At 38.9% G+C, this 18,219-nt stretch overlaps 2 protein-coding genes across 2 annotated transcripts; both read right to left on the reverse strand.

Annotated features, from left to right (window-relative positions):
* Nucleotides 1-1,377: 1,377 nt before the first annotated feature.
* On the reverse strand, nt 1,378-9,738 carry LOC103479995 (uncharacterized). Its single transcript, XM_008434727.3, has 3 exons — nt 9,443-9,738; nt 7,985-8,278; nt 1,378-5,394 (listed from the first exon to the last, which is right to left on the reverse strand). Exons 1-3 carry the CDS (start codon nt 9,600-9,602, stop codon nt 4,217-4,219), a joined length of 1,632 nt encoding a protein of 543 aa, XP_008432949.2. The 5' UTR covers nt 9,603-9,738; the 3' UTR covers nt 1,378-4,216.
* A 1,692-nt stretch (nt 9,739-11,430) lies between these two features.
* On the reverse strand, nt 11,431-16,826 carry LOC103479996 (uncharacterized). Its single transcript, XM_008434728.3, has 2 exons — nt 16,523-16,826; nt 11,431-14,380 (listed from the first exon to the last, which is right to left on the reverse strand). The coding sequence occupies exons 1-2, from the start codon at nt 16,719-16,721 to the stop codon at nt 13,359-13,361; spliced, it is 1,221 nt and encodes a 406-aa protein (XP_008432950.1). The 5' UTR covers nt 16,722-16,826; the 3' UTR covers nt 11,431-13,358.
* Nucleotides 16,827-18,219: the final 1,393 nt, after the last annotated feature.

The raw sequence follows: 18,219 nt of genomic DNA on the forward strand, positions 1-18,219 counted from the left end.
CTTGTGGCCAGCAGGTGTCGCTGCTGCCACTTGTACTGGATAAATGTGCAAGGTGAATTAATGTGGGCTTATTTCTTGTTATGATCTAGACCACATCTTCAACTCCAAGCCCACCTTTTGCTGCACATCTGTACCGCTGCTGTACCAACTCAATAAAGAGAGATTGCAAAGAAATCCCATCTACAGTTTGTCCTGATCGACACAGTGGCGAGTGTAAATATCCCACCAGCCTCAACTTCAGAGTAGATCCTCACCTACATTAACAGCTCAACTTGGCTGAAAACACTGACTATTTTAAGAACTGTTCTCAAAGATGCTACCCATTTTGTTTCTGCAGGCTTTTTTGTATCGTCGCCACAGATGGGCCATGTAATAATGTGATTCACGAATATGATTTATCATTTTAGAGTCGAAGGAAAATTTCCTTTGATTAAATGGTTTAATCTTTTTTTTCTATATATAGGACTCTACCAACAAAAAGTCTGTCAATAATATACTTGGTACTGTAAAAACAAAAGTTTTTTTGCTTATATCTGTTTAACAACCCTTCTTGTAACAACCTGGGTTGTTGTTCTGCTGTATCCAATTCATTTGTTTGTTATTGACTTTTGCTCAATACGTTTGCAATGTTGATCATGCAAATGTATTCTAGTTGATCATGTTGTTTTTCAGGTCTCATTTCTTTTGTTCTTCTCATAATTGATGGAGATGTATATAGATATTATTTATAATGTATAAAAGTATTGTTTGTCATTTAATTAGCTCTACATCCTTAAAGTGAAAAAATGTTTTAAAATGCCAGAATTAATGGTAAATAAAGACATTGTGGTATTCTGATTAAGTAATATAATTATATTAGTTGTGTTACCACCCCCACGTGTTTCATTCCTCCACGGGTTATTAGATTCAGCCCGAAAAGATGCACTAAAAAGCAGATTTAGAAGTACACCGAAAGCTACAGAATTTGCTAAAAACTGTGAGCTGAGCTCAAGTAAATAAAAAGAGAAGTTCAAATACATTTTGAGTGAAACTCCTTCCTAAAGGTGAAAATAAAATAAAAACAAAGTATAGGAAATGGCGCCCCCTCCTCTTCCCGTTTCCAAATAAGGTATAAGACTGACAGCCGTCCGTCCCCGCCCCTTTGTTTGCTGCAGCGAGGTGTACTTGAATTTAGCGTATGCTGGCTGCTTCTTCTTTTAATTCTTCTTTTTCTTCTTCGTTTTCTTGGTGGTTGATGTAGAACAAAATTGGTGGAATACCGCCCCCAACAGGGAAGAAAAAGCAACTTTGAGTCTTTATTTCGAGACAAATAGTCCAGTCATGTAGAAAATAAATTAAATGCACCAATCATCAAGAAAGAAAAAGACATCGCAAAGCAGATAAACAATTATTTTAATAGTTGAGAAAGCTAGAAATATATCCAATATGTGTTGCAGTTGTCAGGCGTTTTATTAAGTTGTTTTACATCCAATTGGCACATAAATTTATACATGAAATTCCTCAGCAATGGATGAAAAGTTGGTTTGTTATTCATTACAAATATTTGACTTGAAGATGTTAATCATGGACATTTTAGGAGGATTCTGAAAGCGTATTGGCTACTTCCAGTCTCTTCATCATAGTCTTGCTGTAGTTGCACCACATGTGAGCTATATAAAATATGGTGCAATAAGTTCCAAAAAGGAATACTTTCATTTTATCTGCAGGCATGTTAAATTTCAGTGCCAACATATTAGCTTGCATAAAGAGGGGGAAAGTTAGGACACGTCAAAGGGCCTTTGACAGATGAGGGTTATTTTTTTATATAAATAGAAAGAAAATTAGGGCCTTTGTTAATCAAATTGTTTTTTTGTTTTACTTGTTTTTAGCAGTAAAAATTAAATTTTACCATTCTGAGATCAAAAGCAAACATCCATATTTACTGAACACCTCTGTGGATCTTCTTAGTGGACTTGAAGGTAACACGGTTCAGCAGCAGCCTAAGACTACAACAGGGGTAGTAAAATCCAGTCCTCAAGAGCTAACCTGCAACGTTCAGATGCATCCCTGCTCCATCACACCAGAATCAAATGAAAGGCTCATTACCAGATCTGTTCAGAGCTGATCCCGGTCTGTTGGAGTAAGACATGCAAAGCAAATACTGAGACACAAGCTGTTTATTCACGCAGATTGTTGTTTACTGTTCAGTCCAAACAAGAATAATTTCTTTAAGAAGCTTTTGTATCTCCTGGTCTTCCCTGAATGCTGCACATCACAGAATGTGTCATAAATGATCACATGTTGAACAACTTTGTCAGTTATTCTCTCTTTGTGCATCAGATTCAGCTAAACATCTCACTCCTTTAATTACTAGACATCACATAAAAAAATATATCCAAGAAGTCTGACTCAAATTTGGAAGCAACATAATAGCTTTATTTTGGAGCTGAGCCTCCAAAAAATCAACACATGAAATTTGGCTCTCGTCCACAAGGAAACATCTGTTATTTAATGTGTCAGAACTCAGCAAAATGTGTTCAAGCATGATAAAACAAAAAACAGGTTTTACTTTTTCAGCTTAACAAATCATTTGATATTTTATTACTGCGTTTACAGTCTTTTCTGTTAAGAACAGCACAGAGTGAAAAACAGCAAATGAAGTCCAGGTGTAAATTCATTCATTAAGCTTCACCCAAACAGAGCTCATTCGACTGAGCTGCATGGGAAAGCAGTGTTAACTTCTCAATCAAAAATTACTGATTTACTACAAAGTGATGTCTATGATGACAGAAAATCCGATGGCATTACGCAGAAAAGTTGCAACATAATCCAAAAATGAATGCACTTCATGAAGACAAGTTTTACCAGTCCTTTGGGAACAACCATAGCCACCTGCTAAGAGGATGCTACAACAGTTTACTATGGGACTTTCAGGCAGCACCTGGATTTTCCTGGTGCCATTTTACTGGTTGGCTGTCCTAGGATTTCTCTCACTGGACGTCTCCACAGAGACCAATCCGTTTCTACCACAATCAGTACAGGCTTTTGACAAGGACTAAACCTCATACCAACAAAGACCCTAACCTCACTATGCTAGTCAAAATGCTAATTACAAAAATTACAACTAGTCCAGAGGCACCAGTTTCACTGGAGGGAGGCAGTTACTTAATTAAATAACCAAATTTCAAATGTCAGAACTGACATGTATTTTATCTAGGTGATGTAGATAAAAAAAAAACTGCAACGATTCCAGTTAGACAGATTACCAACTTTTAAAAAGCCAGACCTGCCGATTCCAATTTTGGCCGATACCAGTTTTTTTTTGTCTGAAATGTCACTGAATTGGCAGCAGAGGGGGGGGCTATTGTTAACTGGAAAGGTGCAGACAGACCAGCCCACCAGGTCATATCAGTCAAACCTCTTTCACAGCAGAGCAGAAGAGGACAGTGGTTGATTTTTAGACCTTCGCTGAGGCGGATAAGTATCGGCCGATCACCAATGCACCCCTAATTTTATCCATTCACTTCCACACTTCTATGGCCATCTGATTGCATAATGGTTATTAGGAGTTTCATTTTACTTGTTATAAGAAAGAGAGAGCCCAGCAAACATCACTTAACGTAGCTCTCTTCAACTCCTCATATCAAACATAAGTTTGCAAGTACTGCAGCTGAAATCCACAGATACTTGAGACTTTGAAATGCATGAAACTGCCTACTTTGATAACCAAATATACCTTAAGTGTAAAGAAGTCTCGTCATGACTGCAGTAGCCAACATCCAAGGTCTTTCTCATCTCTGCTATTAGGGATGCAGACAATTCATGGAAAGGAAAATGAATGACGCTTATGGATTGGCTGCTTTGCAAACATCAGATATATAGCGTATCAAGTAGCATCTCACTTGGGTATTTCAGTTTCCCATCTAATATTTCTTTTGAATATTTTCTTGACATGCGCTACAGAACCATACATTAATAGGTGTCTCCCAACAAGTCGGGTTGACAGTGGTGGGAAAAAGACATTTGTCCATTAGGTCCAAACTGCTGATGTTTACAGACTCGGAGAGGTTTCCTAAGACCTGGTCCAAAAGGCGTGATAAACCAAATATCCCAACATCACTCCTAACCATGTTTAAACAGAATTTATGCCTTTTTCTTTTCTGATATATTTTACAAAGAAAAAAAAGCAAAGAAAAGCTTTAATATGTACAATAGTCGATCTGTGTGAGACAAATTACTACTTCTCACTTTTGTGTTGTTGTTTCTTGTGGTAATCCAGTTTACTAGCATACATGAAGCTCTTTCCGCAAATTTCACATGAAAAATTCCTCCTACTTGTGTGTATTTTCATGTGTGTTTTTAAATGATGAGGTCGAGAGAAGCTCTTTCCGCATGTTAGACATGGAAAAGGTTTCTCACCTGTGTGGATCCTCCGGTGTTTATGTAAATGATCAATTCGAGAGAAGCGCTTTTCACATTTTTGACATGAAAAAGGCTTCTCACCTGTGTGGATTCTTTTGTGAACATTCAAATTTGCACTACCTCTAAAACATTTTCCACATGTATCACATGAAAAAGGCTTCTCACCTGTATGAAGTTTCTTGTGCAGCTTAAAATAAAAACTGTCAGAGAAAGTTTTCCCACACGTATCGCATGAAAAACGCCTCTCACCTGAATGAATTCTCTTATGAACGGTTAAACATTCCATTCGAGCAAAGGTTTTTCCACATTTTTGACAAGAAAAAGGTCTTTCACCTGTGTGGCTTTTCTTGTGCTCATTTAAACTATACATTTGACCGTAACTTTTTCCACATGTTTGACAAGAAAAAGGCTTCTCACCTTTATGGGCTTTGTAATGCCTTCCCAAGCCGCACTGACTTGCAAGACTTCTCCCACAAAGATGACAAGTGAAAGACCTTTGCTTTTTGTTAGTAAGAGACCGACTCTCTGACACAGAGGAGCTGCTTCCTTCCTGATCATTGCTTTCAAATCCAGGAGAAATTTGAAAGGAAAGCTGCTCAGCTCTTTTTTCTTGTTCACTGAAATCGCCTTCTGGAAGAGTGGATGTTTCCATCACAGAAATATCCTGCTGGACAAGCTGCTCTCCCTCCTGACTGCTGCAGAGGTTCGTAGAGGTGCTTCTGGCCCCGTCTTCCTGGTAAATATTCTGTTCATGTTTAAGCACTGAAAAATCTACTTCCTCGTTTCTTCTCTGGATCCACAGAGATTCTGGTTCTTTCTCTTCCTTAATCTGTTTAGTTTCTGGATCTTCCCATTCCTGAACGAGTTCTGGGTCCTGTTTTTCCTCTTTAATCTGTTGATGTTGTGGTTTCCACTCCTGGTCATGACTCGACCTCTGACCCTGGAGACAGATGGTTGAAGCTTTCTCAATTGAAACTTGTGGCTTTTGGAAGTCTGTGGGGAAAAATGAAGACAGCAATAATATAATTATATTGATGATAGTCTCATTCATCAGCCTGCTTGTTCCTTGAGATCTCTTGCTGTAGGTGTGAGATGATTATTTCAAAATTAGTTTGTAGTGTTTAATTGAAAGACAGGAGAAGCTTGCAGGTTAATGTGTCATCCACACTAAGTGGCAGCTCTGTTAAATATATGTAAAAGAGAAATCCTGATTTTATTCCCAAAATTTCATACCTAAAATGTATTAAAAAACTACACAATTTGAGAGTATTTATTCAGTGGGAAACTCTCACCGCATTTAGAAACCTTTAACAAAATACCAGCTGCCACAGCTGTTGTCACCACAAACAATTCTTATAAAATAAAATGTATTTAAAACCACATCCGAGTCTCATGTTTCTTATGGTTATACACTTACTCTGATTTATACACTTTTAATCAGAATATTGCTTAAATTCAGAGACTAACTGTACATCCCATTTAAGGACCACAAGGACAAAATAGCTGAGATTGTAAGAGCGAAAATACCATTTAAGGAGTTGTTTTTGCAAAAGGATTTTTTCACCTCTCTAAGTCAAACTGACCTGACTCCTTTCCTTCCATTTGCAAAAGATGACTTGGAAGGACGGCTGTTTGAAAGGATAAGATCAACAATTTGAGATAAATTGTCCTATTCAGTAGTTCTGAGAAAGAGCAGATGTTGAGTTCGTGAGGTCCCAAATGTTTTAAAGGTCGCCTAATACACACTCAGTATAAGGCTTGCAAGAATCTTTACGCAAATAAAGAGTAGCAACGCCATTGGTTGAAACTTTCCAACTCACACCAGTGAAGGTGACTGTATAAAAAAGTTTGACGTTTAGAATACGGGGAGATTTTTTGTGTTGAGACTTTGGAATATTTTTGAGTATTGAACTGATGAAACTGTAATTACGTGGTAGTTTAATAAACCTCTATGGCCTAGCAAGAACTACGTCTCCGTGCGTTATTTCTATTACTTATATATTTAAGAATATAGCCACCTTTCAATTCTCCAAAAAGATCTGACAAACCCTCCTTTTTAATTAAAAAGAATTGAGTAAACCTTGAGCAAAAATGAACAGGAAATTGTAAAATCACAAAAAGGAGATCATCAGGTGCCTCAGATCATAAAGATGGGGCATTGAGAGAGTTGGAGTTGCCTGACTGTTGAAGGCAGAATGTAGATGAGGAAGTGTGTGTGTGTGTGTGTGTGTGTGTGTGTGTGTGTGTGTGTTTACACTGTTCCACTCTGACCTGAGAGTCAGGAAGGAATTCAGCACTTGGCAAGAAGAAAGATTATTTAGTTGTGTTTAAGCCGTCATGTCGGTTGATGGGAAGCAGATGTTTTTCCAAGAAAAATCTCATAGGAGTCCAACAAGAGGTGAGCCAAGAGATCTGCGTCAGCCAAAGGACTGGATTGGTTGAGAATTATACACACACACACACACGAGACAAGCTCAAGGACAAACATGCCCCACTCAGTAAGGAAAGCTGCAGGCTCTCTGAGATTTGTCTGATAAGAGTAGGTACATTAGATAAGCCGTCCAACATTGGCCAGTAAAGCAGACAGAAACCGAGTCCGGTGCGACAAACTTTTTTTTTTTTGCAATATTTCTCACTTCCTACAAAAGGATCTAGTTTTAATTTGAGTAAATTAAACAGACATCTACAAGTACAGATTACGCTGAAATTTTTTTTAGCGTTAAGATGTATGAAAGTCGTCTTATACTTGTTATTAATTAACAATTTTAATGGTGCAGTTTCAGTCAGTGTAATGTTTCAGATCATTCTGATTTGGAAAAAATGTGTTTCCGTAACATAGCAAACCACCCTGGCCTGAAAAGTCAGGAAGTATTTCAGAGATGTGGAGATAACGATCACAAAAGTGCTGTAAACAACTTTGAAATATCCCAGCTGTGGACAATTCCTGGAAATGTTCACTGGACTCCAGCAAGAGATTTGGGTCAGCAAAGGAATGCAGTGAAGAACTACACACACACACACACACACACACACACGGCAGACAGGCGCTCTGGCATAAATACGCCCTGCTCTATGCGAGTCGGAGGTTCTGAGAGAAACCCTATGAACTCCATCTGCTTCCCGGATAAAACAGAAACTGAGTCCGATCTGAGATTAGTTATTTGCCATTTTTCACTCCCCTATATCTACTCAACATATTCACTGAATCACTGTCAGAGCGGTTGCTCTGGTACCTTCATTTTGTATCAAGTCTACTTTAACCCAAATGGAAACATTTGCACTAGATTTTTAGAATGATGCAAGAAATTAATTCTGTTTTCATTTGAGATTTAAGATCCTTTCTAGAATCTTCTCCCAGTCTGCTGCATTGAAATGCATTTCTAGATCTCAAATGAGTAAAACCCAGCAGCAGGTACTGTTGTGGTCGATCAGGACCAAAACCTGCAAATTCAAGCTATTTATTGGTTTTGTCTCTATGCCTCAAATCAGCCGCTGCCTGCAGAACCAGCAGAGTCATCTACAATCTAACAACGTTCAAGCCTGCAGAGAACCAAAGTTTCACTGGTAGCTCAGAGCTTCATACCCTTTCTGTTGCGATTCGTGTGGGAATTCCAGGAGATATCCAGCAGTCTGGGTTCCTCCTGGTACCAGACCACAGTAGCTCCAAGTTCTGGTTCCTCTGTATCTTCTTTAATCTGAAGATGATCGGGTTCCTCCATAACCTCTTGTATCTGTGGCTCCTCCTTTATCTCTAGAGGTTCTGGTTCCTGTGTAGTCTGTAAAGGTTCTGATTCCTGAATGCAGCTCTTCTGCTGGTTCCAGATCTGTGGCTCAGACAGAACTTCCTCTTTGATGCTGACATGTTGCTTTGGCTGGTCTGTATTTAGAAAAAAAAAAAGATCCAGACAGTTGAGAATGTTTGGAGAAATGTTCATGGAGGAACAAAGCTCGAAGTCTCTCTAGATTTCAGCAAAATCCACTGAACAATATCTGAACCTGTGGAGTCACGGAGACTGAACAGCTGCCCTTTATACTGGTTACCATGGCAACATCTACAGAGGTTAGCAATGAAAGGTTAAAAAGTCGGGATGAACCACTATTATCCACAAGATACTCAAACTGAGATGCATCAGGATGTGATGGTGATTTTAATTTGTAACTACTTAATATGCTCTGACTTAAAGCTCAGTGTTGAACTACATTTTTAGAATAAGAACTGTAAACAAAATAAAATCTAGGTTTCAGATTCACAACAAATTTCCATGAGTGCATTTTATGTGTTTCCACAAATAGAATAAATATTTAGGTAATAATTCAGTAATTTAGTTCCAAAAACAAAGATTTTTACTACAAATGTAGAGAACAAATAAATTAAAAGGAGTGACAAGATAGTAATAACTACTCATTTATTTTCAGAAAAATATGAAAATGCTCAAGTCGCTTCAGAATAGCTGTCATTTATGAACGAATAACAAAACTATCTCAATTAGTATTGCATTGATGCAAAATCACAACCTGCAGTAAAATAGCAAGTATATCAATGTAGAACCAAAAACAAAGCATGTCAAGTTCACACAGCAGTTTTTATTCTCTTCTCAGTTGTAAACATCTGTAAATCATGGTGGATGTTATGCTGCCTATTGTCTTCAATTGGATTTTAATTCTTAACCTTAAATTTAAAATCAATCTACTTGTTTGTTCCTTCATAAATTACTGAAATTGTTTTATTGTCCAACACGAGTCCAGAGTCGATGAATGCAGCAGAATAGGCCTTCAGCCTCGATCAACTAGATACAAACTTTAGCATCTGCTAAGGTCGACAGCTGGACGGTAAGCAACAGCTACCAGCCATCTATCCATCCACACTTGTCCCTGATGGGGTCGGGAGGGTTGCTGGTGCCTCTCCAGCGAACATTTCGGGCGAGAGGCGGGGTACATCCTGGACAGGTCGCCAGTCTGTCGCAGTACTATCATAATAACACCAAAATCTCAACCAAGAACTTAATTTTAAATCTGAAATTTTAAATCTAAACCTTCTTACCGATTCGGTTGAGTTTTATCTGTGGTTTCCAGCAAACTTCCAGCAGTTTGATGTCTTCCTCATAGCGGACGATGGTTTTTTCAACCTCGGTGAAGATTTCTTCAGCAGCAGCAGTTAGTCGCTCTCTGATAAACTCTCTGAGATGCTGAACTGAAGACATGGTTGCTGAAACTCTTGAAATATTCAGCTGATATACGACAACACAACCACCTTTCAGCTGCGCCCTTCTTGCTTAACACAAAAGCAAAAAGGACTCGGGGTTTATTCCGAGTCCTGGGTGTCGCACTGAGACAAACGAGCTGATTGGTCCATTTCCTCCCCCTGCTGGACTGAACTGGAATAGCATTTTGGCAGCAAAAATAGACTACATTCTCTGAACATAGTCCAAAACCTTTCTAAACTTAAGTTTCTTTCTAAGCTTCTTTCTAAAATGTCTGTCTTATTTTAATCAATACTGTTTTCTACAGTACAATGTGTTTATTTTACTGGTTACAATATCTGAATCCTAAATGCTTTTTTAAATCCGTCTTCCTGGAACGCTACACAGGGACATGACTCAGTAGCAAATGAGCTACTGCTATAAACATGTATCCAAAGCATCTAGGTCTATTCAAGAGCCAATGTTGAATGTATTTGTCCTTGTTTACTATGTTTTGGACGTAAAAATTATTGCTTAGGACAGCAAAGCATCAGTTTGTTTCTGTGGGTTTAAGACGCCATCTTGCAAAGGGCAACCTACTCTAAATTCACATTCTTTGCATTCCAACATACTAAATAACTGTGATGGAGACCAGTGGGTCCATCCCATATTGATTATTGATATTATGTTATTTATCTACAGTCCAAATGTGTTTTGTATCGGTTCTTTATTTCAGTTACATTGTGACATTTAGTGAACATTCTGTTTGGGTAGGGAGACTGGCCATCTTTCCTGTTCAGAGAATGTGGGGGGAAATGTCAGTTTGTTTCTGATTTAGATTGGTTCAATTTGAGTTAATTGTTTGAGTACTTACCTTTCTGGGTGTGTCTCAGCAAGGTGGAGCAGAAAGGGAGACAAATGCTTCTAGAGTACCATTTTCCATTATATTTAGTAAAATGTTTTTGATTGATCTTAGATTAGTTTTAATAATTTGCATGCATGTAAATATTTGTTGGATCATTTATTACTTGATAGGTTTGTGTAAGTAGTGTTTGTTTCTTGTCTTTTTTTGATCTCCCCTTTACCTGGTGTAAGTGTTGGAACTTGCCTGAGGTATAAATGTCGTTTTCTTTGTTTCACTGTGAGAAGCGTGTCGGTGTAATGGTGACCTGGACCTCCCAATTAAACCTACCTCAACTACGTTCTGTTGCCTCACCTCCTGACTGAATGCAGAGCGTCCGCCGATTGTCACTTTGACCAGCATGTAACTGATCAATAGATTAAGAGTCAATTGTCCAAACAGTTACTGATTTCCGATTCAGCAAATTGATGAGACATTACATCATAAAACGTTAGAAAAGATGCCGTCACTTTGTAAGTAATCAATCATTTCTGGATTTTTATCTATTAAGCAGAGCTGAGTTAAAGCTTGTACCGATAGAGATAATGCCAAGTGTTTAACCCCTGACAAATTTTAATTTTACCTTAATACCTTTGATCTGCAAAAAGAACCTGAAGAATTAGAACCCAGATCATTGCGAAGTGTCTCGTAATAAAAATACCCTCGTTCTAAGCTTTATTTCGTAGAGTCCCTGATCTCAGCTATTGAGAAGCAATATCTGTGAACTCTGTTGAAGTTTGAAACTACAGGATCTGATTGCTAATGTCTGTAAGAGTGGCCAAACGGGCCGAACAGCTTTGTTTACATCCTCCGTTTCCATTTCAGAACTACAATTCTAAAACAACGCAACCGCTCCTTCTGTCTGCCAGTTTTTCCGGTTGAAATTAGACCAGAAAAGTGACATTCAATGGTACAAATTTTAGACAGAGATCTGGAGGGAGATGAGAATCAAGCAGAAACTAAAGATTTATTGATTCATGCCAGAAAAAACCTTTGATGAAAACAAACAGCATTCACATATTTAAATTCAACATTTCTTGAAAAAGTTTAACTTGATTTTTTTTTTTTTTTTACAGTAACATAAAAAACTAAAATATTCTAACATTTTGGTTTTCACAAGTCTAAAACAAATGTTTCAAATATGTGAAAAAGTTAAACAGTTTGAACAAAAAAAATTGCATACCAAATTAATAAACACATCAACAACAATCAGTAGTTTGTTACAAAACTCAAAACTGAAAGCAGAAACTGATATATTTAAAATAAACAAAATCAATAAAAGGTAACTTGGCTTAAACTTGGGGATCAACTTTCACTCAGTCTACTTTAGAACCATGCTTTGGATCATTTAGGCTCAAAGAACAAAATCCGCTCAGTACAGCTCTCTGGAAATCAAGATGTCAGTAACGTTACAGTCTGGCCTTTGACTAGGCCATTTGAACCCTACAATTATTTAGTTGTTGTCCTGTTGATGACCCAGCTTGGACCAAGCTTCAGCTGTTTGTTCTAAACTCTTCTTGAACCAAATGTGGGTCCATCTGTCAAAGACGACTGTTGAACCAATCAACAAGCCCACATCATCAGCTTCCACCACCATGCTGGAAAACATCTACAACGCATTTCTTTCCTCAAGCAAACATTTCTCAAAGCTCTCTGCAGCTTTTCACATCAAAAATTATTTTTTATACAGTTTCAAGGTACATCTACAAAGTCACACAATCCCAAAACAAATACTAAATACAAAGACTAAAATTAATTATTTCTGGTCTGTGTGTGAAATGTTCCTATCAATAAAAGGAGGTTTCCTATTGTTTATTAGCTTTGTCCCTAACTGCACTCTTTAGCGAGTCAAGGACCACAATCACGGTCGAATAGCTAAACTCCACAAATACTTGATAATCTAAACATGGCCAATTGAAAAAGTTTAAACGGCACATAAACCTTAATATGCATAGGAGATTGTACAATCTTGAGATAACCTGAACAGTCAACATCAGAGGACTTCATTATCTCAACTATTAAGAGTACAACCAATCAGCTGCAAGGAAAATAAACGGCGCTTATACAGTGGCTGTTTTGCAAATACCAGCCAATAGTGTATCAAGTAGTACTTCGTCAAAGTATTTTAGCCTCCCATGCAGCATTTTCTTTTAAATATTTCATAGATACTCCCTATGAAAAAAACAATCTGTAAACAGGCATAACTTGGATAGCGTGAGTGGAAGGTAGCACAAAATATGACATTTGTCCATAAATTATGTTGCCGTTCACAAACTTAGAAGTATCTTAAGACCTGACAAAAAAAGTTCTGATAAACCCATTATTTCACCGTTACTCTTAAACAGTGGTAGCTGGTGAAAATGTTTTTATTTCCCTTCCTAGTCCAGCATAAAGATTCAAAAAAATGATCAAAAAAATGACTACAACTACATAATGATATAATATTCAACTGGCAAAATAGCATGGAGGGCTAAATTAGCCAAAAATTACAGTCCTGTTCCTTAACTTGCAAAATATGTAATATTTAGGAATACCAAACTAAATTGTGATTACCTGCAATTTAACTGAGCAAAAAGCAGCTTCCATCAAATTCCATCAAAACAAAGTTTTTGAGAATAAACTAATGACACTAGACAGCAGAGGCCTTTCAACCTAAACAAACTAAAACACAATGGTATACAACAAAATAATCATGGCTACAAACAAAAACTTAACCCAGAAAACCGGAAGACTAAACCAGGTTCTGATGAAACCACAACAAGCAACCACAAACGATTGGCTATTTACCTGCACTTCTGGGGCTCTACGCTGCAGTTTTTAATTGCGAAAATGAAAATGAAGTAATTTTGGGGCACTTCTAAGAAAAGTTTAAAAATTTATAATGTCAACTCTGTGTGAGAGTCAAACGTCTCCCTCTCACCGTTATGTTTTAGTTTCATGTGGGACATCAGATTACCAGGTCGGAGAAAATGTTGTCCGCATGTCTGGCAAGAAAAACTTTTTTGTTGTGTGTGAGTTTTCCTGTGAACATTCAAATTACTTTTTCGAGTGAAACTTTTTCCGCATGTCTGACAAGAGAATGGCCTCTCATTTGTGTGGATTCGTCTGTGGACATTTAAGTCCGAGCTCTGAATAAAAGATTTTCCGCATGTGTCACAAAAAAAAGGTCTATCACCTGTATGAATTTTCTTGTGAAGCCTTAAATGACTAATTCGAGAGAAACGTTTTCCACATGTTTCACACGAAAAAGGCTTCTCACCTGTATGAATTTTCTTGTGAAAATTTAGATGATCTATTCGAGTGAAACTTTTTCCACACGTTTCACATAAAAAAGGCTTCCCACATGTGTGGGTTCTGTAAAAATGTGCCTGTGCCTCATTATGAGAATGACTCTCTGAAACAGTGGAGCTGCTTCCTCCCTGATCTTTGCTCTCAACTACAGGAAAGATCTGAAAGGAGAGCTGCTCAGTTTGAGGTCCTCCATCACTCATATCATCTTCTTGAAGAGCAGAAGTATCCATCAGAGCAACAAACAGCTTTTGGACAAGATGCTGTCCCTCCTGACTGCTGCATAGTTCATTCTGGTCCTGCCTGGTTGGTAAATGTTCTGGTCCATGATGTTCATGTTGAAGCACTGAATAATCTGGTTCCTTCTTTTCTACAATTATCAGTTGAGGTTCTGATTCCTCCTCTTCCTTAATCCATTTATTTTCTTGAATGTCCTGTTCATCAATCAGAGGTGATTTTGGATCCTCATCTTCCTCTTTAATACATGGAGGTTCTCCAGTCCATTGATGTCCCGATTCCTCCTGGTCATGACTGGACCTCCTCCCCTGATTACAAACCTGTTGGATGGGAAAGGTTTGCTCCTCAATGGAGAAATGTGGCTGTCGGAGGTCTGTGGGGATAAAGGAAGAGATCGTTAATTTAATTGATGACTGCTTTATGCATCAGTCTGGTTGTTCTTGGAGATCCGAGACTGTTGGCATCACACAGTTCATCTAAACTTAGTAGTGCTTATTTATTTTCAGGAAAAAACTGTCCACACTAATTGGCAGCCATGGTATAGATGTTCAAAAGATTTAAGATACATTTTGATTGTAACAAAAAGAAATGTCTTAAAATTAGAGGTCTAATTGTTCTTTTTGCTGTAATACAGTTACTGATGCCACAAACAATTCCTACAAAATAAATGTAACTTAAGTAGAGGTCTGTCGATCATAGCCGGCTAATTTCCATGAAAAAGTGTATGATCGGTGATCGCCTTTCACGGTCTCTTGTTGCCGATCACTTGCATCTCATTTGCAGCCTGCATGTGCAGCTGATCTCTTTCCTTCACACTGAGCAAGTGTGCAGCAGTAAATCCTGAGCAACGTCGTGTGGAACTATAACTCAGAGTGAACGGGAAAGTACCCTCGGGGAGTGAAACAAGTCAAAATGCATCAACAAATCTAATGTGACATTTAAAAAACAAGCACTTGATGGAATTTGGCTACATCGAGGCTCAACGCAAGAAAAAAAGGACATCCGGAGCGGCTGGTGTTACGTTGATCTGCGTTTCCCCATCACATACGGTTCCCCCTGCGTCTTCTTGCCGCTCCGCACCACCCAGGCAGCAAAGTACGCGCGTGCTCGTTACGAGCACTGAGAAAGCTCTTTCATTTCTAAGATTAAATCAGTTAAGTTTTTGAGTTGCTTAGGAGAGAACACATTTTAAATGCAACAATTACTTTAAAATGTCTCAGCTCAGGTCTCCATTGCATTGTGGGAAAAATACATATTTCCTGTGACTATTCATATTTTGCTTACATAAATTTCTCATAATTTTACAGTGCGAATTAAAATCCTTAGTATGAAGGTTGAAAATTTTCTAGAAAAAACAATTATCCACTGTTTATTTATTTTTTTTATTTCACACCGTGAGTGAGAACCATATCGACGTCAGTCTCGGACTGAATTTCACTGTGCATGAGGTTCAGCCATTACACTGCAGTGATGAACCAGGTTAGCCAAAGCACTACTATGGTGATGGACCCGTCATGAGCGTCAGCCATTTCCCTCTGGTGGTGGACCATGTCAAGCCCGTCAGAGCTGCACAGATCCTGATACTTTCTTTGACTTTGCTAGCATAGTAGTCCATCCATCCATCCATCCATCCATTTTCTTCCGCTTATCCGGGGTCGGGTCGCGGGGGCAGCAGCTTCAGAAGGGAGGCCCAGACTTCCCTCTCCCCAGCCACTTCTTCCAGCTCCTCCAGGAATCCCAAGGCGTTCCCAGGCCAGCCGAGAGACATAATCCCTCCAGCGTGTCCTGGGTCTTCCCCGAGGCCTCCTCCCGGTGGGACATGCCCGGAACACCTCACCAGGGAGGCGTCCAGGAGGCATCCTGACCAGATGCCCGAGCCTCAACTGGCTCCTCTCGACGTGGAGGAGCAGCGGCTCTGAGTCCCTCCCGGATGACCGAGCTTCTCTCTCTAAGGGAGAGCCCAGCCACCCTGCGGAGGAAACCCATTTCGGCCGCTTGTACCCGTGATCTCGTTCTTTCGGTCATGACCCAAAGCTCATGACCATAGATGAGGGTGGGAACGTAGATCGACCGGTAAATCGAGAGCTTCGCTTTTTGGCTCAGCTCTCTCTTCACCACGACGGACCATATTGCAAAATTACACACCTATTTTACGCTCACTTCTCTCTGGAACACATGATATACATGCTGAACATAAGCAGTGTGAATCACATTACAGTAAACATACATACCAATATAAGTTAATCTGGGTCTGAATTTTACTATTAATTGAACAGTGTTTGTCTGAAAACAAACTATTATTTCGGGTATCGTTTGCATTCACATAATTACTTATGGGGATTAAATGGTTTTCAGAGACTAACATTGTGCAGCAACATTTTGTCCTGGGCTACAAAACGGCGAACCTCTGTAGCATCGGAGCTAGCAGCTAAAAACAGATGGTGTTTAGCCCAGTTTAACAGCAGCGGCTGGAAATGAAGCAACGACCCCCGATCTATACTTCATCCAGACTTACCAGAAGTTTGTCTGTGCAGCTCCGAACCGATTCTGTTGAGCTTTACTTGTTGGTGCAAGTTAACCCCCATCATTCTGCGCTGAGCATCGAGCTCTTCCTCGTAGTAAATGATGGTTTTTTCAACCTCTGTGAAGATTTCTTGAGCAGCAGCAGTTAGTCGCTCTCTGATAAACTCTCTGAGATGCTGAACTGAAGACATGGTTGCTGAAATATTATCACAGATGGGACAATACAACAGTATTTCTGATGAGTGGGAAAAAAAAGCTACGGCTGGCGCCGTTTTCTTTCTTTTCTTTCTTTCCGTTTTCTTTTTTTACTTCCGCTCGGGTCACGTTGAGACAAGAAGCTGATTGGTCCATTTACCACCCCCTGCTGGACTGGAGTTAAACCGCAGCTTGTCAGCAAAAACAAACAAAAAAAACACATTATCTGAACTGGACTTTTAGCAGATGTTTCAGTCTACATTCTATCCTAATATGTTACCAGTGATGGCATAGTTACTTTGAAAAAGTAACTCTAATCAAATTACTGATTACTGATTGATTACTGATTACTCCTTGAAAAAGTAACTTAGTTAGATTACTGATTACCTGATTTGGAAAGTAACTAAGTTACATTGAAAGTCACTTTTTTAGTTATTTTCAGCAGCTGTTGACAATAATGTTCCGCCAACTGTGAAAATTACATTGAGCTTTGCCAATACTTAACTGCAAGTTATTTTATACATGTGTCAACAATGTGTCTCCACAAGCTGAACTGAAAGGGAGAAAAAAAAAACTTTCGTAATTTGTGCGTATTTTTATGTGTTCCACTGTCTGGAAAACTTTAAATGAGTTTTTAGACACCCCCCGCCTCCAGCGTCCAGGTTCTGTGTTACTGCCCTGCGTTTGGTGTCACTGCGCAGCGCACAGCGCTTTCTGCCGCTCTACAACTCAGATGTCCAGCTGCACAGATTTGTGACACTTAACTTAATATTAATAATTATAATGGCGTTTAGTCGCACAACTGGTTCATTCGTGGGTGTTTTCACATTTATTCCGCTATTCATATTCGTCTCGATGTTTGCAGTTGTCTGGAGCGCAACGCGAAGCTCGACGTCATTCAGAGGTAGTATATTAACTTGACATTAACACAGACATGGCGGGACGAATCATGATGGCCAGGGAGGGTCTGACTAAAACTAACTGGATGTCAGACAAATCCTGGGGTTCATGTCATTAACAAGCCCAAACCCGCGACTCATTAAATCTGCAAGCGACTTTAGAAAAAACAAGCCCAAGGCCGCTTATAATAATCGGACTTGGCGACAGAAACTCAAAATAGTTCCTGTTTTATCAGCAACAAAATGCGCATCTCTCTCTTCCCTCCATTGTTTGTTTTTTGTCGCTGCTGATAATGTCGCATATAAACCATGGTCACTCAACAAGACGCGCAGAGGAAATAAAACTAAACTACAAAAGACAATAGTAACGCACAGTAACGCAAAGTGATTTTGACAAGTAACTGTAGTCTGACTACTGGATTTGAAATGGAAACGCGTTAGATTACTCGTTACTCAAAATAGTGGTCCGACGTCAGTCACTTCTTTGACATTTACTTGATGGCTTTGAAGCTGTAATTATTCACATTGATCTTCGAAGCTGCTTGGAATAATGTTTCCACTGACTGAATGAGATGCAGCAAAACAGCACAATTTT

This window comes from Poecilia reticulata, chromosome 17 (genome assembly GCF_904066995.2).
Source record: "Poecilia reticulata chromosome 17, P_reticulata-male-v2, whole genome shotgun sequence".
Classification (NCBI taxonomy): Eukaryota; Metazoa; Chordata; class Actinopteri; order Cyprinodontiformes; family Poeciliidae; genus Poecilia; species Poecilia reticulata.